Source organism: Tachypleus tridentatus, chromosome 8 (assembly GCF_004210375.1).
Source record: "Tachypleus tridentatus isolate NWPU-2018 chromosome 8, ASM421037v1, whole genome shotgun sequence".
In the NCBI taxonomy this organism is placed as follows: Eukaryota; Metazoa; Arthropoda; class Merostomata; order Xiphosura; family Limulidae; genus Tachypleus; species Tachypleus tridentatus.
Window position 1 is genome coordinate 116,874,485 of NC_134832.1, and position 24,914 is coordinate 116,899,398.

Consider the following 24,914-nt stretch of genomic DNA (forward strand, 5'->3'; position numbering starts at 1 on the left):
CCAAACAACTGTCTATTCTCTCTTCCAGAGAATAGCCTTGGGTATTGTCAATTTTCTCCTGGAGACCAATGTAGGTAAATCGTACATACTAGACATCATTGATTACTTTACCAAGTATTCCCTTATCTACTGGTAGTCACTTTAGCAAAGTCCTTCTCTCTTTTGCTGGCAGAACGATGAGTAACATGTTTTAGTACTCCTTTATATATTCACATGTATCAAAGAACTACTTTCAACGCCAGTTAGTCTCTGAGTTATGCACTGTAAAGGTTTGTTCACTGACTTGGCTAGGAATCAAATATCAAGACCTATAGAGCTTTCGGGAAAAAGATGATAGAGCATTTATCTGATTGTGTTTGATGGGTCAGATGATAGAGTGCATGAAGTGGTGCAGCAAAGATCTCTTGATGAACTGAAAAGCCAATGACCACCTTCTGATTATTGTGGCTACAACGAATCGTCATATTAGCTAATACATTGTTTAGTCATGTCAAATGTGACTGAAGGGTTTTAACAACCGTTACTTTCCTACCTCCATATAGTAATGTAAGAAACCATGTACCCACTCCATTGTATAATCACTAGCATAACAGATAAAAAATTTTATTGTTCGAGAAACCAACAACTTAAAGAGTATCGCGAGTCTTTCTTTGTGTTAGAATGATTCTCCATATAAAACTCGCATTCCTTTATCAAAGTAGTGGCACTTCTCCCCAATAAGCTGCAGTTGTGCGCCCAACTACATTCTTCACAAGCGCAAAAAGTGGCTTGGGTGATAAATTTCTCTGAAGTTACCTACGTTTACTTTATTGTGGTGACAAATGGATTAACTTGTATGAGGCGACACAATATCTCAGCAGTCCATGGTTGGAGGATATCACAAACAGTGAACGCACAATTATTGTTGAAACTTGTATTTGACTCTAATTTGTTTGAAGGTGTTTTGATATATAAAGTGGTGAAAATGAACGGTAATATTGTTTAAGCGAATTTTGGTTAAATAGTCTAGTTCAGCTTAATTCTACTATAAATTATTTATAACAGAAGGCTGGTAAAGTCCGTTGAATTTCACTGTCCATAGATAAGAGCATGTTAACTTAACATAACGACCAAAGTAGTTTGTATAGGTTATTGTGGCAATGATGTACAGTAAATATCTAAGTTGATCTGTCAAAAGCTACTAATGCTTGAGAATATTTATTGTGCAACGTAAAGTTAATCAATCAGTGGGAACACAACCAGTAGACAAACTTTGAATGATAATACGAGAATTTGATCAGAATTTTTAGACCTAAAGTTATGAAGTTAGCTATGATTATAGGCCTACCAAGCATTATTTTAAGAAACAGCACTTTGTGGATAGAATAATACTTCAGTTTTCACAATGAAACATACTGTAGGCAATAAATTTTACAAAAAAGTGAAAACACCATCAACTCTGATGCAAGATCTGTCATACTCACTTGGACATCAGCATTTTTATCATTGGTATTCTGTTGAGTTCATCATTCACAGATATCACCACATTATCAGACCATTTCTATCAAAATACAATTTCTGGAAGTGGCCTATATTGATTACTATAGTAATGACACACTTTCCCGATTCAATATGGCATAAGTTAATAGTGTACATAACTAGGAGAGTAAATTGGATGCTAATTTATATGTAAAAACGGCTGGTTTGTGTTGGGATTTTTTTTATGCGGAGGAGCGAATAACGTTTAGACCTTCATCGGTCATCGTCAGGTTCACAAAGAAAGAAAGAAGTAACTGACCGATAGCTGACCACGTGTTGGAAGGGGGTTGTGTATTATGTATTATAGCATCCCATCATATGTTAGTGGGTTGTTTTGAAATACGTGTGTTAAAATATTTCATTTCAGGTTTTGGCCTTAAAGGATATTTTTCTTATATTTTGTAGTAAAGTATAATTTATTTGGAAGCGTGATTTTTAGACTACCCTGTCCTAAAGAAGGTGGATGAAAATTGTGATGCATTTGTTTCGCTTCCTACTTGACATTTCAGTTTTATATATTGGTGAACAAGTGATGTTGGAAGGTTGTTTTTTTTTGGTTTTTTGAATTTCGCGCAAAGCTACTCGAGAGCTATCTGCGCTAGCTGTTCCTAATTTAGCAGTGTAAGAATAGAGGGAAGGCAACTAGTCATCACCATCCACCGCCAATTCTTGGGCTACTCTTTTACCAACAAATAGGGGGATTGATTGTCACTTTATAACGCCCCCACGGCTGAAAGGGCGAGCATGTTTGGCGCGACGGGGATGCGAACGACGTGGGGAGGAGAGTACGTTGTTTCATCTTTTTGAGCACTATCTGAATAAAATTCGATATGTTTTTTTTTTATATATATACAGCAGATAGCGCGATGTGGCGTTGCTATAAAAAATCACCAGCACACATTAATTTTACAATTTCTTTTTTGGAAAACGTTTGTTATATACTTCAACTTTCACTAAGTGTCAAGAAGATTACGAAGTAGGGAAAAAGTTTATTTATGTTTTTCTTACAGGAATATTAAACTAGTATTTAATTAGCAAACTGAGCTCTTCTTGTGGGTAAATTAATAATATATGTGAGAAGTCATGTTATTAGTTTGCACACGTTCTGCAAGCCAAGTGAGGTCACTAGTCTCAAGTAAGATAATTGACATATTCAAGTTTATGTTTGTGCTAAAGAGCTCCAATTTCTTTTTAAAAAAAGACCATGCAGGGGTTTGATGGTATTTCATTTGTTTACAGTAGCAATAATTCTTAATACGCTTTCTTTATTTATGTGTATATTTGCTCAATTCAGTAATTATTAAACATGAATGAAAATGTTTCCGTTATGTTTTAATTACTTTTGTTTTAGTCTAGTGGAAGAATTCATCAACTCTTAAGTTTATATTGCCTTAAGCAATTAAATCTAGCATATTTTTATATTAAGCGTAAAACAGCTTAGAGTATAGCATTTGCACAAAACCTTACACACAATCTCAAGTGTTTTGAGCAAACTACGATCTAAGATTTCATTAGGATATTTAGGTTTTATTTAGCAATAATATCTTAACTTAAATGGGATGTTTTATTTTAGCATTTTTCTTTAGATTTACAAGAGGGTGTGAGTGTGTGTTTTCATATAGCAAAAAAACAACAAGCAACCATAGCTATATTTAGTAACGATGACTAGAGATCAATGTTCGACTAATATCCATAACTATAATTAATACGCTCGACTATAACTAAGGCCCCGAATGGCGAGGTGGTTCAGGCACTCGACTCGTAATCCTAGGGTCACGGATTCGAATCCCCATCACACCAAATATGTTCGTCCTTTCAGCCGTGGTGGCGTTATAATGTTACGATCAATCTTACTATTCGTTGGTGAAAGTGTAGTCCAAGAATTGTCGACGGGTGGTGATGACTAGCTGCCTTCCCTCTAGTCTTACACTGCTAAATTAGGGATGGCTAGTGCAAATAGTCCTCGTATAGCTTTGCGTGAAATTCCAAGGAAACTAAACAAACACACATCTTATTACTTGCCTCTAAACATAATTCTAATAATGAAGCAATACTTCTTGAGTAACCACTCGTATCAGGTACCACTCTTCTTTGCTTTTTATATCAGCAAATCACATAAGTTGCGTCATTGAAGAAAAATGGACAGCTTGGATTGGTTGAAATATGATGATGAAAGAGGCGTGAACTTGAAATATTATAAACAGATCTGAATTGCAAAATTTAAAGTAACGTTCTAAGTTTTTGAAGTGATAAATAACTGTTACATTTAATTTCATATAAGTAGTTATTCTATTTTCATTAAGTATCAATTACTAACTTTAATACTACTCACATGGTGATTCTAGAAACTAAATATTAATGGAAATGATTTTAGAACTGCGTCAGCATATTATTATTTAAAATTTTGCATCCGGGTTGAAATATCCAAAGTGAAACCAGGAACAGGTACTGTTGTATATGTACTATTGTTAATACTATTACTGTTGGTAGGATAATGTAGTAATTGTGAGTTCACAACGTTTATCACGAAAATTCGTGAGCAGGATGTTTAAACTTTAATGTAAACCATGTTCTAATTTTAATAGGATGTTAGCGAAAATTTAGGAAATATTTTCAGTGATTTCAAAGTGAAGAAGTTTATAATTAATATACTCTAGAATTTAGAAAACGTTTTATAGTAATTTTTTATTTCGAACCAGCTTGTTTTGAGCTTTCGAGTTTCTCCAATTCCGTTGCGAAACATCTCGCAGTCAAAGAAGATACACGAACGACAAGTCAAAACAAAACTGTAAGGAATGAAATTTCAATAACAGTTTGTTATTGTTTGTTTATTTATACTATACACCCTTCTGATATACTAGTATATACAGAGTTTTAGGCCAAAGGGTTTTTGCTTAATGCTTAAAATTAAGACTTAGTTTCAAAACTCCTTAAATAAGTTACAAGTAGGATTAAAAAATAAATTTCATTTTATTACCTGCGGAGATTATAAACGCTAGGCTTATGAATGGGATTATTGTAAAGTTTACACTAATGTCAACTTATCAAAGTGAGAAAAGTGATGTGGCAAACAAAAGTGTTCTCCCAAGGTTTTGAGCAAGAAAATATTGAGATTCGAGTTTATGCCATGGATGTATCCCATACTCTGATACATCGTACAGTGCTCCTTTGTGTTGATGGTAATTCTTTTGAATCCAACTCCAAACAAAGTGAACATTGTAAATATAACAATGTTTGTAGACAAGGACCTATTGGTCCATTTCGACTGTCCCCTTCTCTAAACTAAATTAAAACTGTTAATAATGTTAAGTAGGGTATAGTGCATATTAATATAATATCTTTGTACTGTTTTAGTATTTAATTGGTATATAAACCTAATTTAGTTAAAAGGTGATACAGTACAGTTTGGAAATGAAAAATTAATAATTAAATTTGAAATGAAGATGATTTAGTTTGTAATAAGTTTTAAAATATAGAGTATTTCAAAAAGTTGTAACTAAGTACTTAATGATCACGTGTTGTTCAGTCATTGTTTAGTGACCTGTTATTAAACCTAATTATCAAAGGAAAGTATTTATCTACATGGTACAGAATCAGTTTTGAAATAACAAACAATTAGAATTAAAATTGTTGTTGGCTTTCTGTTTATATTTTATCCAAATTAATACACCCAAATTGTTTTGGTTTATTAATAATAGTTACTACTAATAGTAGCACTAACAGTATTAACATTTAAGGTAATAAAATTTTGCATATCTACTACTTCATGGGATGAAAAAAAAGTTTGCATTTTAGATTTTGTTTGAACAGTTTGATAGTATGTTATATAATCGTTATTAACTGAGCTGGAGATATAGCTCTTTCATAGAAGATTATGAGAGAAAAACTATGAGTTGAAGAAAAATTTATATGCAAAATAAAATAAGTTTTTCATACAAGGTTTCCAAGTTCCCTGATATTCCATTATAAATACATGCATTATAATATAGAACAAGAATTAAAAATAAAAGGTTTATCTGTAATTCAAATCATTATTAAAAATGTAGAAGTACTTATTACTTTATTTATTAATATTTCTTTTCTTTTAGTTTACATGTTTTCTTAGCCCAAAATTTACAAATTTCCATGTTTTTTACATTTAACTTTAATAAGATAAAGATGAATTAAAAGTATAATTGTCTTACGACAATTGTGAACAGTGATTATAGTTTTTACATCCAAACATTTGGTTTGTTCTCTGGAATCAGAGTGAGTATGTATGAATATTTTTATAATTTGCAGAAAAGGGCTAATTGCATCCCAAACAAAATAAAGAAAGAAGGTAGTAACAACTATGTAATTATAGAATCTTAAGACAAGGTTCACACAGTTCAGTAATGATTGCTAATATTTTTATATCTTAGCCTGTGAGAGTATTGTGTGACTTGCAGTTTGTATTGTCTATATATGTAAATGCTTTATATTATATTTGGTTATTTTTTGTAATTTATGAAAATAGTAATATGTTATTTCACAACATACCATCTGCTGACAGTATAGCTATTTCTCAATCTCTAGGATTTCCATTTTATGCCAATCTAAACAGTAGTGGTTGAACTGGTATATTTCTTCATGCCAAACTGGTTGGTTGTGAGACGTCATAGCAGGAGAAAAAAAACTTTGCATCTTGGTAACTCAGATGTTCAACTATTAAAAAAAAAAAAAAAGACTGGAGCAAGTGTTCTCAATGCCTAGATGGGCAAACACTGGAAATCCTGGAGATTGAGAAATAGCTATACTGTTAACAGATTTAAGTATTATTGAAAATACATATTCAGGTTAGGAAACAGTTTGAATTAATTATGTATATAACACTATATTAGTGACTTGTTTCATGGTAGAATGTTAGATGACTTTCTAATCAGTTTTGTTGCTATATTAGTTTTGTTTATAAACTTTGTATTTATGCTGACACATGCCAGGTGACAACTGATGAAGAAAATAAAGCAGAACTTGCCAGCAGGTTTATTGTTTTCTCTGTCTTCAAAGCAGCTATAACAGGAAAATCTTATTTCTTACAATTAATAAATGAATATAGTGAGAGATGGACATTCAGCTTATTAAGGATACTGATCGGCCACTTGCATTCCCATCCTACATTATTACATTAAAAATTACATGAAACTTTGTCTTGCATGAAAATGTAATTGTATAAAGTTATGATGGAATACTGTGTAGAGCTGCGAACTACAGTTACTGTGGCAATTCGTGTCCTTCAAATAATTTTACCTACAGACAGTATAGAATTGTAATGGGTACCATGTTAGATACCATACTAAAATATATTCCTTTTCATAATGATGTTTTTGTTGATGTTGCTGTAGCAAAGCAGTATGGGTATGGCATTCATGGGTACTCTTAAGTGCATATCTTGTATAGTAGTATGGTATTCTCGGGTACTCTTACGTGCATATCTTGTATAGTAGTATGGTATTCACGGGTACTCTTACGTGCATACTCTTACGTGCATATTTTCTATATTAAAATAATGTTTGATAGGATAGGGTTTCAGCCTTATCACATGCTTTAATTAGCATGGTTAAAATAAGATAAATATTTTTAAACATAAGTCTATGTTTCAAGCTCTTCCAAGTAATTCTTGTTTTATACACCAAGCTTTCTTGGGAATGAAATTCGTTTGATTCTGAATCAAGGATGTGAACATTATTCAACAGTCTGGTCAATCATTTTATTGGTTTCTCTGTTTAAGAAAATGTGCCCTTTAGTGGCCTAGCAGTAAGCTTGAGGGCTCATTACACTAAAAACTGGGGTTCAGTAATCATAGTTAGCAAAAAACAGGTATCCTGTTGTGTAGGTCCCAGTTTAAACACCAGTAATATAAGGGCACATATCTATGTCATTATTTGTGTTTGACATAAGAAAAATTCCAACTTTCTGACTTGTAAGTTCTTACAAAGAAATGATTTTTAGTAGTAAATAAACTCTTCTGTTATCTTTGTAATTAATTTGCCAATTTGTTCCTCCAAGAACATGACTTAAATGTCTTTTTTTTATTATCGTGATTACAGATAGGAAGGTAATTGATTCAAAAGTGCATACATAAGGTAGCATTTTATATTTTCCAAAATTCCTTTAACAGTAATTTGGTTTCGAACCAGTCAGGGTTTTGAATTTTGAATAAATACTCTGCATTTTAGTTTTAATGAAAACTGTTCCCAATGAAGATAAATATAAGCCAGATTTTTCTTTCCAGGATTAAAAAAAATAATGTATTTCATTTTGTCTGAAAGTAGCTTCTATTTCACTAATTTAATCAAAAGGTGTAGAATGAATTTCAGAATACTATCAGTAGAGACTTTTGGATAAGATTTTTTGCATTGCAATATGTAATCTGTGGTGTTAATTTTTATCATATGAACTAATTACATAAATTGTATCCATAAATCTCTTTTGTAATATGTAAAAGTAACTATATATAAAATTTAAGCTGGTAAAAAAACAGAATATTTTTGTGCATAAGCAGTATTTGTTAAAAACAACAACAGTAAACACCAATGTGTGTTTACTATTTTGATGTGGTAATCTCATGTTCAGAAACAAACAGGAAATATTTTAGTGTCATTTGAAACTCCAAACTGTGTTAAGAAAGGCATTGCATAGATGATGCAAGAACTGGCACAGTTGATTGCAATGTATAAAGAAAACAAGGTCATTGTAAACATAGATTTTTCTGTTTAATTGGATATTGACTGAAAATGATAAACTTCTACATGGGTTAAATGACCATTGCCAAGTAAACATATTACTTATTTTCCATGTAAGCATTTTATTTATGAATATAAATTACTTGCAGATTTTGTACATATATTAATTGAAGTACGTATGTTACAATGCATAGTTAATTTGTCAGAAATATAATTGTATAATTACTGCATGTGTATATAAAATTACTATTTCAGTATTCCTTTCAATGCAAGTTTTCATCATAATTTGTTTTTTAAATATTTATCTTGAGAAAAATACTTTATCTCCTGGCAAAAGCCTTACAGTTTTTGGTTGTTTATTATTTGTATTTAGAAAAAGGAACTAATAAGTTCTTTTTTTTATTGTTTATGTATTTTTATCTTCTTCTTTTTAAGACTTAAGTATGAATATCAAATTTAAGAATTATAAACTTTGAAAAATTAGACAAAATCTTGTTTCAGACAAGATTAACTATGTTATAAATTATTGATTGTTATTAGTGCAGCTGATGTGTAGTTCTTGGAATGTCTATAACTTTTGTTGAACAAATTTCTGTTTCTAGAAAGGTTTACTTGCCCCTTATAAGTTATGAGTATAAGAATATAACAAATTATAACAAATAAGAATCTTATTTGTTAGCTTCAAAAGCCTACTGTCTTTCAAATGCCTGTTCAATTCTTTTGTTATAATTGTCGAGAATTGCTAAATGAAATATAGCCAGCTGTTAAAGATTACAAAAAATGATAAAAGGATATTGGGCCATTTCTAACCCTTAAATAGAGAGTGAATTGAAATTTACCTAAAGGTAAATTTCCACATCCACACGTTTTCCAACAGAAAAAAAATTCAGATTGTAAACAACTAAGCATACACCACCAGATAAATTGTTCTGATAAGGATTTCAAAGCTTATACATCTGACCTGTTTTCAGATTAAAAGTGGATAGGCTATTCATTAAAGTCATTAGTGTGAATAATTTTAGAAATGAGTCATACAGTTATTCTATGCATCAATGAAAACAAGTACAACTACTGGCCTTTCCTCAAGAAAAGCTTATGTTCCATGAAGGTTTTCCAGCTTGTTGTACATATTACAAATCTAATTTTTAGATGATATTTATCATTGCAAGGTAAAGAATTTTATTTATTTCAGTATTATAGTTGTTTTCTCTCACTCAAAGATGTATAGATAGCAAACTTAAGGTTTTCTATTTCAGGTTTTAGTTCAACTGATAGAAATCATGACATCTAAATTAGGCTTCAATTTCATTATTAACACATACATAAATTTGTTGAGATACAAAGTGTGTCAGAATGTTTTGCTTCTAGTTTAACATTAGTTTAATCACAGTGTTATGAGGCCTAATTTGTATAATTTATAATCTTTGAGACATGTATCATATGATCTGTGTACAAATGTGTAGGTAAAGGACTACAGGTGTACCTGTTTAATTAAATATAAGTACATAATTCCAATAGCTTAGGCTGCATGAATAAAATATTTTTGAGCTAGGATATGGACCTTGTAATGCATAATGTTTTAAACAGCGAAGTATAATATTACATACAAAACAGCATGGTAAACTGTAATAATAAGCTGGCTACTTTGATGGTTTAAACAGTCAGGGTACTTATTTAATTTTTCATAAAACAAGTTTAATTTTTTCCTTTTTTACGTTAATTTAAATTATCTTTGTTAATTGTGTGTAAATGTCAATTTTCACTTTTTTACAATTTATAGTACTTTATATAACCTTTGTCACTTAGTATATCATTTTCTCTTAAAATATATGTTGTTATAAACTTGATTCTGGACTTGTGTTAATTTATTATTACTAGGCAGGTAGGTAATGTAGATTTAACCTTATGTGCAGAACTTGTGTTTATTTGTTACATGATACTGTCATGAGCTGTTTTTATTTTAATATAGAAGGCATATGACATTAAGATAAAGCAAGTTTATGATACTAGTTTTAGAATGTTAGTGATAAAAAGACCTTTTGGAGCTATAACAGGGCTACATTATAAATATGAAAATAAGTGAAGGATTGAGTGACATGTCAGTTGGAGAAATGCCAGTCATTCAGTTTAATTAATTTCACAAAAGTATTTGGGGCAGTGTTAATGATTGTGTACATTCAGTTACTTGATTCATTAGCTACAAAACTGTATGTACTGGTAACTTTAATTTTATTTGTTTTAATACTATTATTGGATAAATCTGTTTAAATGAAAATACCATTTATGAACTTAAGCCCACAAGTATAACTGTGTAAAGATTATAGTGGTCTGTAGGTTAAGGAATAGATAAACTAATTTGTTATCATTAAATAGATTGTACTAAGCCTTATTTTTCTACTAAATTAATTCGAAGTGAACCAGTCTAATGAACAACATAACAACTGGCATCAGAAGTTAGAATAAGTTGGTAAAAAGAAAATATAACTTTAATTTCAACACAACAATCAGATCCAGCAGTAAGGTTCAAGCTTTACTTGAAGTGGTGAAACAGTTGAAATATGAACAAGACAAAACTAAAAGAAGATCAAGAAAAGATCTAGATATGTAACACAATAGTTAAAGAAGAATCATGAACAAAAATAAACCTGTTTGGAAACAAGATCCACAAAGCTGTTATACATCTTTGAAGAAATATAAAAGGACATCAGAAAATGTATGAAATCTGTAATAACAAACTCAAACAAGTTCAAGAAGAAAAAACATTGGAAAAAGAATTGCTAAATGTGAAGTACTAATCAGTTACACCTCCTTCTGCAACTGGCCTTGAATTCCAATCACAAAAACCATTTACTATTATGGAAAAGTACATTTTTGATCTACAACTGTTACCATTACTTTTGTGCTATTTGTTACTGCAGGACCCTCCTGTACTACTTCATTCATGACACTAACAAATCAGATTCCAGAATTTAATTGTTTAGGGTCAATTGAGAAACCAATAGAATATATTTATGTGCCCTGGAAGGCATCCCAAGCTAAGTTTGAAATCATTTCCAGGATGAGTGGGTGGAATAGTGAGAAAAAAAGTATTAATCTTTTAGCCATTTCAAAGAGCCTGCTTTAAGAACATTAAGTAACATTCCCGCTGAGAGCTGTTACAACTGCCAAGCATTGATAGTTATTTTATCAAACAAGACCACTGTGGTAAACTAAAAGAAAGTATCAGGAGTATGCTTAGCCAAACATGCAGAAGACTTAAAGATTTGCCTAGTTATGCTATCTAAACGTCCTTCACAAAGCTATTGATTTGTTGGCAAATAAACAACTTATTAATACCATAATAGACAACAATAGGAGAAATAAGTTGAAGCAAAGTGGGAGAACATCTTTAAAGAAAGCTTTCCAGTTGGCAGTGGAACTTAAATCCATTAACGTCTCAGATAAGCAACTCTAGATAGCATCTACAAATTATGGGATCGTTAGATTAAGTAATATTGAAACATCAGCTCAAATATTTCAGGTATAACGTGAAAGGACATGTTGTGAGGAACTATAAATTAAAATCTATATAATAAGATGCAAGAAAGAGAGAACTGTTATAATTGTGTAAAATATGATCATTAGAGCTGAACCTGTAAGGAATCAACAATTCTGTTAAGTCAAAGAGGTAAAACCTTGAGAATGTGTTTAAAGGCCCAAACATATCAAAGGAACAACAGAGTTAATTAGTAAGAGAAATGACAGAAAATAGCTGGATTGTGGGGGCAAAGAGTTAAGGAGTTCATTATTTTAGGAAAATCATACAGGAGTCCATAAGTTTATGGATGGTCAGCCTTGCAGTATGTTCAACAGTGGTGTTCTAGCAACAATTATTTGACTCATTTGAGTAACGAGAGGTAAATTGGGCTACAGCAGTGAAGAAAGATGATGGATTGATGTGAACAGCAAGTAGATTTAAGGATCCAACAACAGAGAAGTTGGAAGTTACCATTACAGGAAGATTTTCCACATCTCATGAGATGTTGATGATTTACATTGAAAAAAAGTACCTAATAAGAATTGATTTTGTGCAAAGATATGGATCAGATGCTAGTCTGGACTGAAACAGTTCCAAGTTCTATTATCAGGTAATCCATGTGCATTACATGTGTGTTAAAACATCCAGTGTTAAGCTTCTTGCTACACTAAGGAGAGCAGTCATTGTATCATTTGAAAGTGAAATACTTGGACTTGTTGAATATAAGTTTAGATCTAGTGACTGCACCATTATAGAACCAGACATTTAAGCTTGTCCTAAATTGGAAGAACCCTCACAGATCTGAAGAATAAAGATGTATGACTTTGTTATTATCATTGTGTGAACTGGACTTATTATTTTCCCCAGCTCATTTGAAAGGTCCTGCCAAATGAAAGAATAACACAAGTATTCTTTTGGAGCCATTTTGCTGTAATGAACTTTTAAGAACCACCTTTTTGGCATTACCAAATAACCTGTAGAACTAGAACTTGTAGTGTGTTGATAGGTACTTCTATGTAGAAAGTGTATTGACTGTTCTTCTTTAGGTTAGATAAAAGATGTAAATTTAAGGTATGCTATTATATATACCCTTTTGTCTGTTACAAATTAACCCTTTCCCAATAGGCTCAGTATATATGAGTTTATTTACACATTTGCACACATTTAAGTATTTTCACTATAACGTTTGATACAGCATGTGTTATATTCACAAAATTTGGTAGACTTTTAGTAAAGACAACATGTATTTTGTATACAAAAAATCTGTTGTTTTTTTTTTATGAAATGTTTTTGCAAAAGATTTGTTTGAAAATAGTCTGTTTTGTTACTGTTCTGAGTTCAAAGTGGTTTCATGTTATTGAAAAACTATTCTTATTCCCATAAATCTCAGATATTACTAGTGTAATCTCTAAAACTTGCTAAATTAATTTGAAACATTTTTCAATAAGACTTTATATATTGTTATTTTCTATACTCTATTTGGGATCTGTCATTTGACCAACTTCATAACCACCATAAAAAAAAAAAGGAAATAAATATAAATTAAGCTTTTTTGATGGTAGAATGGCTACATATTATAACACGAAAATACAAATGCTTAGTCCAAGTAGCTTAAGTTTCATAATTACATATATTTATATAAATATATATTATCTATTATTATGTTGACCTTCTGTTCGTGCCTCGCTAACATTACATACCTTACATTAATGCCATGCACTTGCACTCATGTTATGTACATAGTAATATAGAACTGACCTTCAGTCTTCCCTGTCTTAGCTGTGTTTTAGTAGACTAGTATTTTGTAATATACAGTCACATTTCAATTATATATATAAAATCCCAGTTCTTTGAATAAAATTTTAGTACATAATGCTTCAAAGACGAAAATAGATCTGTTAAGTGCTTTGTTGATAGGAATGATAACAATTCCTTTTTTTTTTCAACTTGGAGCACGATGGTGGGTGAAAACAGCATATTCTACCTAGCTGAATACATAAAATTCTTATCAATGTATAGCTACCAGTTTGGCTACCAACTGCAAGTACATTTCTTCAAGTTGTATGTTCAATTCTTTTTTGATTGGATCTTTTTTTTTTTGACATCTAAGGTACTTCTGACGAGATATCTTGACTTTTTCCCAATACACACCAGCAAACTACAGTAACAAAGTGACACTCAACAATAACCAACATAGCTTTAGGATCGCATCCTATTATTCAGAACACCTCTATACTATATAGAACCAACAAGATTTTTAAAAATATATGGTGGTAGTTTTTCCTCTCTAAAATAGTGTCATTTGCTTTCTTTATATTCATGTCATGAAACCTAGATTAATAGTTTCTTTTCATCACTAGAATGCACTTAGTACTGCAAGAATCATAATTTACACTAATTGCTTAAGGTAATATTACGTGATGCTAACTGCTTGTTAATTACAAAAATTTCATAAAATTTATCAAATTTGTGCTGAAAAGTTGGCAATGAATAATAAATACTAACCATTCATCTTCTGAAAACTTCAAACTAGAAATTAATAATAATATGTATCTGGACATTCTATACCATGTAGTTTAACTGCTCTAAATCAGCTGTCTTTAAGCGAAATGGCAAAAAACTAAAAACAATCCACGTTTAGCTTAAACTGTCATAAAAATTACAGACTGATAGCTTATACAACTTTTGCATAGGCAAATATGAAAAGGTTTCGTTGAATAACTTTGTATACATGACTTTATTTAAACCAAATGTTACACCTAATTGTAAGTTGTACATATCTATTTGTGTGGCAAATTTTTTAAAAATCTATAAAAGTATATTTTTCTTTGGATCAAGATTTTGGAACATTCAGTATGAAGAAAAGACATCTCAATAAAAACTGGAAATTTTATATATCACATATCGCTTAATGGATTGTCTTTAAATTTATTACATGAAGTAAGGTTCTAATAGATCATATCCAATGAAAATGTGTGATAGCTTATATTACTATAATCCAAGCTACAAAAGGTAGAAAATTGCAAAATTATGAATCCTGTTAATAATACACAATGTGTCCTTCAGGTTGTTTTGGCTGCAAAACACACTACTGTGTTTATGTATGTATAGGTTATGTCTTTCAATTTATTAAGCTACTCTACCCTTTTGCTACAGGCTCAGTATAACATGCAAGTTCATGTACACATTTGCACAAGTATTTGCACTATAACTTTGACACAGCAAGTGTATCTTCAAAAAAATCAGTAGATGTTTAGTAAAAATTAGAAGTATTTTGTATACAAAAAATCAGATTTTTTAATGAAATATTTTTATTAAAGATTTGTCTGTGAAAATAGTCTATTTCAATACTAGTCTGAGTGCAAAGTGATTTCATGTTATGATTTAAAAACTATTATTTGTCCCAAAATCTCAAATATTATTTGTGTAATCTCTAAAACCTCCTAAATACATTTCAAATGTTTTGTTTTCAGTAAGAATTTATATCTTATGTTACTTTCTATACTATAACTATATGAGGTCTGTCACTTAACCAACCTCACAACCATCATACAAAAATTAGGAAATATAAAAGTTTTTTTCATGCTAGAATGACCACGTATTATAACACAAAAATACAAAAGTTCAGTCTAAGTAGCTTAAGCCTCATAATGCTATATATAAGCATATATATTTATTATTATTATACTGATCTTCCAGTCATGCATACCTAACATTATATAACTTACAATGACACAGTGCACATGGACTCGGCTCATGTATTCAGTATCTTGGCTGTGTTTAGTGCTCTAATATTTTGTAACACACAGTCATATTTTAGTTATTATGCATTATATATATATGCATATAGATTATTACAATTTAGAAATAAATTATTAAACTTATTTTTCTTAAAATATATACCAATAAATCAAGAAGTAAAGCAAACAATTAGCTCTTCTCTCTATGACATTTGTACTCAGTTGTTGCTGAACATGGGTTGCTAAGCGTTTTATAATTTCGCACATGGAGGATATCAAACAATTTTTTTCTTTGCTTTTTTTATATACAGTATAATAACAAAAAATTATAAATATCTACATTGATACCATAAAATTCCACTATAATTTATTAAGATAAGGTGTATTTAGACTTTAAAAATATGAAACTTTGAGTAACCTACCTCCTTGAAAACTTGGATCGGAAGAACAAGATAGCTTTTTCAAAGATTAAAGTGGCTGAAATTATTATTATTACCACTGAGGACATTCTAAGCTGTTGATTGGTTATTCATATCATATACTGTAATAAGAGTATATAAGGGACTGTTTCAAAAAATGGAAAGAGTTTAACAGGGCCACTGTGTTTGATTCAGTACATAAGCCATATCTCAGCAAAATAAAAATATATGAGGTTTTATTTTATATTCTGGCTTGTCAATATTAGTAATTTGAGTTCCTAATTTATATGAAATTATAAACTTGGTATTTTGACATCACAAACATCTAATTTTAAACAGTGCTGCATTTGACATATGACTCATTAAAATCTATATTTAAATGTGTTCTTTTGCTATTTTCTTTTAAATTAAGAAACCAACTTGTGTATAATAAAAAGTTTAAATTATAATCTCCAATTTGATTTCAAACTTACTGACATAAGTTCATAAAACAGAAGTTCAATAACATTTTGAATGTAAGTTAGCAAACATGATGACAAGGCCTTTGAACCCTAACCCATTATGAAAGGGTTAATAGTAACAAGTTTCTACCTACATTGTAGACACAAGCATTTAGTTCAAGATTAGGTGAAGTAAGACATACCACCTGTTACGTCTGCTTGATTAATGGCATTTTATAGGTTTCTCCATATCAGGTCATTGATACTGATAAAGATTGCTTTAAAACTTATTTTTTTGTAAGATAAGATAATCTTGTATTTAATATTAAACAATTTAATCAGTCCTTTTTGTTAATTGATGCAGAGGAATTTGGAGGCTATAAACTTTTTGCTATGCTAAATGTTTCTAGACCTTTGTTACTGAGAAGGGTGTTGTTAAAATTCTGTGGTGCAACAGCTATTAAGTATTAGAAATCATTACATTATTATTATTTTGGTGTTTACAAGTCTTGTATCCTTGACTATAAGGAAAACTAAGAGATTGTAGAATATGACACAATTGAATTATTGGGTGGATGATATTAATTGAACAATAAAGTTTTTTTTCAGTTTTATCAAACTATCTAGGGCTTAAACTGAAAATATATTTCTAAATAAATAGGAGTATTATTTTAAGATAAGTCAAAAATTCTAAACTTTTGGCATTTGAAACCTGCTGGTAAATTGAAGGATTCTGATGTACAGTATGAAAAAGTTATTTTTTAGGATAAATCTCAACTAAAGTGACACATCTGACTTAAAGGACTTTTTGCTTTTGCTTACTGAAGAGGAGATTTATGGATGATACTGGACCTTTAAGAAATTGTAATGGGGACCTAACATGTATTCTTGAATATAGGAATATAGCAGATGTATTAAACAACGTTTTTAATGTTTATAATTTTGAAGGGAACAAAATATACCTAATGTAGGGATAAGAAAGAACTGCTATCAGTTTTCTTTTTTCTTTAGAGTGAGAGATGAAGTTTGGCACTTCCAAATAGTGTAAGCCTGAGTTCTGTTGATCTATTCCAAACTTTTTGAAAGAATTTTATCTGGCAAAAATTACTAGAGAAGAGGGTGAGGGTAACCTAACATTTAAGGTTGCTAATGTGAAAAGTAAAGCATCACAGTTTGACTGAAAGATAAAAGTTGTGTAATTGAAAAGAAAAAGTGAATAAAGAAATTACTTGTAGGGGAAAACAGAAGTTGGTTCTGGTATAGTGCATTTATTTCCCATCATTTGTATCAGAGATTTATAATTTTTATGATATTTTAAAATCTATCAAAAACACAAAATTGTTGGAAAGGACTGATTCTGATTGTATTATCTCCTCTCACATAAATAGCTATTCTCCTTCAGGAATTTTCTGTTATCTAAGTCTTTATTTTGGGTTTTCCTCTGAATTTTCATCCTTTCCCCTTCATCTATATGCATTGATAGTCGAATGTATCTCCCATGATGTTGGGTTTTGGATTGTAGTTGACATACCAATGGTATGATCGTCATCCTACCCCCCACCTAGATATCTGTTCCCAGCAACATAGGTTTTGGATATAGTTGACTTTCTATGTATTCCCATTGCTCCCTAACTACTTTACTCCTAGGTGCATTCCTTTTAATTTTACCCACTTATGTATGAAACTCAATTTCAAAAAAACAAATCGCATAGTTCAGATACATATCCTGCTATAGTTTTTTCACACTTAAGTGTTCCTCTGTCTTCCACCCCACATATGCAATATCTTTCCATAAGGGCAAATGGTATAGAAGTGGTGATGTCTCCAACATATGATCTTCTACTGGAAGAATATAATGCTTTAGAGTGTTCTTTGAATTAGTCTCCTATGTTGATCTTCTGCTACAGGGATATACTTTTTTAGAATTTCTCTTGGATTCTTTTGAAGGATGCTTTTTTTCCTCTCTTGCACTGGCCCCACCATTTTTTCAGTATGGAATTCTAACTATTTATGTGAGGAGAGGTAGTGTACTATGTTGAAGTTAATTTTCCTATACTACAAATATATTTCTGATAGGTACTTACCTTCTTTGACCTTTCCCACACTTCCTTCTCACTTCCATTTTCTGCCCAAAACTCCAAGTGATAGTTTGGTAGAATGGAATAGAGGAAGTCATGCATCAAGAGTGTGTGTCATACTCTTATTGGTGGAGGGTTGTTCCATGATGATTTGCATGAGAGACACGTTTGAATTGGTCGATTCAAACAAAGGGAGGATTTTCAAGACTTGTGATACGTAAAAAAACATTTTGCATATAGAGGGTAGCACTGAACAAGAATAATTATTTATGTGTGAGGAAGTAAGTATCTATTGGAACTACATTTTCAGTGAAGGAAAATTATAACTTCTGCGGACAAGGTTCGTTAATTTAGATGGATTTAGAATGTGGACTGTTCTTTTGAGTAGAAATGAATAGTGGTCTATCGATAAATGCTTAGCAATTTTTTTTTACTATTAGCAAGTTCTGTACCAGTTAGTGTGCATATGTGAATGCATATGTTCTCATATTGGCTTTGGGAACACACAAAGTTTACAGTGCAATAACTAATCTTAAACAAGTAAAGGAAACCGTTCAGCTCCAGAATGCAAACTTGTCAGTGTCAACAGATGGCAAAGATTTCTGTAGAGGACTGTTATTAGATTGTAACCTAGATTACAATATGACTTACAAGTACGCTACCACTTTACATAAATAAACCTAGTACTGCAGTTTTCTGTAATACATTTTTGCTGGCTTCAAATACTTTTAATGTTTTATGAATATAATGCACAAAAGTTATTTCACTTTTTTGGTCTTTGACCTTGTGAAAGTGTCAGTGATACTGCTAATAAAAAGTAAATGTGGAGGTAGTTATTTCTAGTAATATATATGAAGAATTTACACACACACACACACACACTATTAAAAATATTTGATATATAGTCTTTGTACTACATGTGTATCTGTTCTGTATAATTTTTATCAAACATCAGTCTGTTCAGATTACATAGCTAGATTTGATAGCAGACTTTAAGACAACTTTTTATTTTTTACATTAATATTGTACTTGCATATTGTTTTAGCCTTCAGTTTCTGTAAATTATTGTGGTTTACTCTTAGATTTGATGTAAGAAGATGAAAGAAAGTATTCTGAAGAATACCTCTGATGATAGCAGTGTTAAGGAAGATTGTAGTAATGTTAAAAGATATGAAATCAAAGGTCAAGATAGCACGAAGAAAATCAAAGAACTTGCTGAAAAGAAGACCAAAAAAGAAATTAAAACCTGGAAGGATTTTAAGGCAGGAAATAAAGCAAAACATGTCAAAAAAGGTTGTCACATAATTTGATATATTGGTTTTTATTAAATAATTATATGATTTTTATTACTTTAAATATGGGTATTGATTATTCATGTTGCTGAAAGTTATGTAGAGTGACTAGATCTTTGTAGTGCTAGTAATGTATTGATTTTAAACATTTTCACAATTGTTTTTAAAAAGGGATAATTGAGGAAAATCTTAATTTGAGACATTATGATAGTTTTTGTGATGATTATCTTTAAGTTTCATGTATCTTCTTTGGAGTTACTAACCATAACCTAAAATGTCTTGAATACTGCACAATGAAAAGGAAAAGTGAAAAAAAACAACAAAAAACAAACTTAATCTTTCAATAACTTGCACATAGTTTGAATGAATGCAATAAAATTGAATAATAAATCTTTTGAATATCATCAAAGGTTTTTAATTTAATGAGAATTAATGTATTTTTATCTCTGACTCAAATGTAAGAAGGCTTCTTTTTTAAATTTTTAAATCTGAGTGCTTCTTTGTTTGTTAAGTTGCAAGTCATGATTGCCAAGCAAATGAATCTTCATCTCACTCTTTAAACAAGTGAAATTTTTAGATACTAAAAGGAAAAAATTACTTCTTGACTAGTGTTCATTAATCTAATATAACTTCAGTTAGACAATAACTACTTAATATGTTAGCTCCTGAACTGAAGATTAAAAAAAGTCTTATCTTTACTTGTGTAAGGTTTTAGACCATTTTATCTTACTGCCTTCAAAATTCAACACAAAAGAATTGTGTGTCAATCTTATCAGTTTCCATAATAATTTTGAATACATAGAAGTATGTCACTCTGACCATTCTCTCTTTTTTCAAAAAAAGAGCAAGTTGAAGAACACATGTTATCATTAGCTGTTACATACAGAATCATAGTTTTAGTTTCTTGTAACAGTTCAATGTCATTTCTGAAATTGGAGGCTAAAATTGCACATAATACTTTAGATGAGGTAAAATTAATCTGAATGAGGAATTGTAATGTTCTCAGCAAGAATGCCTCATGCAAATCATTTTGTAACATGTTAATCTTGTTATACTGAAATTGATTACTGACAAGCTTTTACTATCTTCCATTCAGCCAACTTTCAACCAAGTTAACTGATTTATCTCTAGTTGTTATTATTATTACAAGTCTTGTACATGACACTTTGCCCTATTTAGGTTATTCCTGTGTATAAAATCTAACTTTTGTTAGTTTTAATACTTGCAAAAGAGTGCTGTCTTGAGGACTGAAGAGAATTGTATCAACCAATACTTAATTATGCTTCCTCTTATCCACATTATGACACATGATAGTGGTTCATAATAGTGATCATCCAAGAATTTCACAATAATTATAATATAACATAAGAGTAAAAATCTTAAAAAGCAGAATTGTTCCTGAAACAACACTCAAGACCCATTTCAAAGGCTAAGGCTGTTAAAATATTGATAATAACTTAAAAAGTTGATTTTCTGATTGTTAGACAAAATTCAAGATTCTTCTGTTTGTTATTCATATTATTATCATATTCTGGTTTCACAAGCCTACAGAAGAAACAGCTATGAATATTTTACTCAAACCTAGGCATACCTACTAAAAGAACTCGTGACCAAGACATAGGACTTTTTTAAATGTTGACTCTTGAAAGAGAAAGAGAGATTTTATCAGACTTTTCACAGCTACTGGTCAAATTTCTCTTCAAAGCCTACAGCAAAAACAACTGAGTATACTGGACCAAAATTCATGCACAGTTTACTAAACAAACTCCTGTAAAGGTTCTAGGGTTATTTTTAAGTTGATTTTTTGAAAGCTGAGATCTTTATCTTGCACTATTTCATGAGGAATATCTGAACTTTTACATTTGTAAATGTGAAAAATGTTTGTTATGTATCTATGTAAAGGTGTCCTGAATTTAGGTACATTCCTGTACATGTAATCATATTGTAGAATTGTGTGAACTTGCATGTATAACTGTGTACCAGCTAGGAGTAAGAATTTGTTATATTCATGTGTAAATATGCTCCATTCTTGAGAACTTGTGCTGCATGTGCAAATGTTTATAAGATTTGTATGAACTTTCATTTGTGTGTGTATTAGAGTTATGTTAAATTGTTAGGCATATACGTATAGTGATGTAGTGGGTCCAAAATGAACTAGAACTATTTCTGTACTTTTTATGATATGATTATTTTACACATACATGTACTTATTTTTAATGTTTAATTCTAGGTGTAACATTTTATAGTGTTAAATGTGGGTGCTTAAAATGATAATGTAAAAAATTAAACACAAGTAACACATCTTGTATAAATGTTGTATAAACTGCAAGTAGTTTATCAGTTGTATCAGTGACTTGGATATATTGATTGTATAAAGCAAACTGATAAATGGCTAGTAACTTTATTTGTACATATATCATTCCTGGACTATAAATTCATTAAAATTTAGTGGATGTTCCAGAACCAAACATTTTTGTCTTCATCAATGTGTACATGTACTGTATTAGTGTGCATGTGTAAGTATATACCAAATTTGTGTGAACATTGTAAATCTAGTAAAATGTTAAAATAGGTAAGCAGCCTTTTTATTGTGACAGCAAGGATGGAGATTATTTGCCTGTGGTTTAGTCCTAGTACATGTAACTCAGTTGATAGAACTTCAGCCTTGGATCAGCATTGTATGTGGATCAGGATTACTGTTTTTTGTTTGAAAAATGGATGGGGACTATAAACAGCCTCAGTCAACCAGTCCAAGAGTTGTAATTTCTAAGAGGTTGAATATTATAGAGGATAGGAAGTAATAAAGTATATAACTGTCCAGGAAACAAAGTAGTTTGACAAGATAATACAGTTAGGCCATGATCAAAGTTTTTGAAACACCTTTTATTCAAAGTATAAGTTAACACACACATTATTTTAAATTGATAAAGTATGTCACATTTTCTTTAAATAAATCTAATAAAATGCTTATAATGAACTGTAAGATACTATAAATGAAAGATATTGTTTACACGTTGTATTTCTGGCCCAATCTGGGTTAAGTCTCGAACCTTTTTGTCATGCTTGTAGGTTTTTATATTTAAGGTTATATTAAAACTATCTTTGCAAGTAGTTTTAATTAAAATATGTAAATATTAATTTTATGTTTTTTTTTTTAGTGGTATCAGTGAATGATTTGAAGAAGAAAAATGCTACTAAGTTTCATATACAAAAGTTTAATTATTCTGTTCTATCAAAATGTACTAAAATTGAGTATTTTCTGTTTATAATCTTGTTTGGGATTTGAGGTCATAGAAAGTGTTAATATATTTTCATACATTTTTACCAGTACATTGATTTATTTTAACGTTTTTTTTTTGTTGTTGTTTGTACTTGTTTTCATTTCTTAGTTATAAGCCATTGCCATTTATTTTTGTTCAAAACATAGTGTATGTGGTAGAAGCATTACAGGTCAATTAAGTGCACCAGTAATGTTTCACTTTTAACTTCTATTAAGTTATTAAAATATGGCTAATTACACAGAAGATTGCTTAACAAGATAAATATATGTACAAGTTGAATGTAATTAATTAAGGCAAGTTTATGGATGTGATTTTTGTTTTTTTCAGAAAGAACTGACATCTCCAAGTTTCAAGCAGAAGGAATACAATTTAAGGCTAAGATTATTGGTCAAGATGATGTGAACGAGGCACAGGGTGATAAGATGTGTCAAGAATCTCTGCAGCGACTTAAGGTTGTTTGATATAATTATAACTTACTGTTAAAAGGAAAGCCTTATTCAGGTTTAACTTGTCAACACTTGAGAAATAAATTTGTAAATGTGGTTGAACATTGGTCTGTAAATACCTAAATATATTTTTTCTGATATGAACTTCTTTTCATTCACAAGTTTAATTATTCTTGTCCAGTGCTGCTCTTTTTTTGCAGTTTTTTTATTTATGCATGCCACATGCCTTATACTTTCTATATTGGAATTGAATGATTCCATCATCATTTATCACTACTCCATCAATAGAAACATGACATCTTCACATTACTCCCTCTATACACCTCTACTGAACTGTCACTTCTCATTTGCAGTGCTTATGCTTGGATGTATTTTTTCTGTTTTTTTAAAGTTACACCTTCATCTTTAGCATATTTATGAACTGGTCTTCATTTACTTTCATTTCTAGTTTCTATTAAGATTGTTTCTTAACTTCAGTCTAATACCACTTTATTACAGTTGCATTGTTATCTATTTGTTGACTCTTCTTTATTATGAATTCTGAAATTCATTTTACCACTTTTGGGGGGGTTACACCTGCAACTAGTGCTAAGTCTCAGGCCTCCAGTATGGGTGACATGGTGAGTGTTATTCACTGGGAGATTGAACATTACAGGAGTCATCCTCTGTCTCCAGTTCTTGCCCCATTTCCTCCCAAACATTTCATTTTTCAGAGGTTTAACATTTTTTCCCTTTTCCCTATTTTCTATGAACTGTGCTCTTTCTTACCTCTTGACCAGTCTTCCCATTCTTTTTTTTTTTTTTTTCCCATCACTGGATATTTGAGAACATACTGACCAATTTGTCTCACAATTGAGTGATGGGATTAGCATGCCTCACCTCCATTGGCTTAAGACTAGTGTGCTCTTGCATATCATCATACAGACTGTTCTTTTCTGGATCTGCAATTGTTAGTTTCAATTTTGCCTGTTGGGGTGCTGCCCCCAAACCTCTTGGAAGTCTAATCCATGCCCAATTATCCTCCCTTTATCTTACCTTCATAAATTATTTTATAGTATCTATCAACCACTTATCTCCTCGTTGAGGATTTCCCCCAAAATCTTGAGGGTTTTTCTTGGGACATCCTCTCCATTCTCCCCCTCCCCAGGTTGGTTCATTTGCTGTCTTTGACTCTGGCTTTAAAATTATTTAATATCTCTGTTGATGGGACCATCTAGGTCCTTATGCAACCTTACCTCATGCCCATTTGTAATCTTTGGGATTTATGTATGGCCTCAGTTCTGCAGTGACATACTTTTGACATGATCCCTGATTTTTTAAAATTATGAGTTGTATTGGTACAACAACAGTCTACCTTTTCAAACCTTGATACCTGTTACTGTTTTCCATTCCATTTTCCAATCCTTACCTGTCCCTTCTTCTTGGGGTGTCTCGTCTCATTGTTTTTTCAGTGATACATGTTGCATTGCCAACAATATT

At 30.8% G+C, this 24,914-nt stretch overlaps 1 protein-coding gene across 4 annotated transcripts in view; it reads left to right on the top strand.

Annotated features, from left to right (window-relative positions):
• The first annotated feature begins 3,709 nt into the window (after positions 1-3,709).
• LOC143223287 (protein disabled-like) overlaps positions 3,710-24,914 on the top strand; it is a 59,522-nt gene continuing 38,317 nt past the window's right edge. Inside the window, exons 1-4 of one of the 4 annotated variants that reach the window (XM_076451079.1) lie at positions 3,711-3,963; positions 4,218-4,306; positions 19,499-19,709; positions 23,317-23,441. In XM_076451079.1, the coding sequence (XP_076307194.1) occupies positions 19,514-19,709; positions 23,317-23,441 (321 nt within the window). In that variant the 5' untranslated portion in view covers positions 3,711-3,963; positions 4,218-4,306; positions 19,499-19,513. Of the gene's footprint in view, positions 3,964-4,217; positions 4,307-19,498; positions 19,710-23,314; positions 23,442-24,914 lie in introns of those variants that run through there. The other 3 variants (XM_076451078.1, XM_076451081.1, XM_076451080.1) reach the window with 3 other exon arrangements.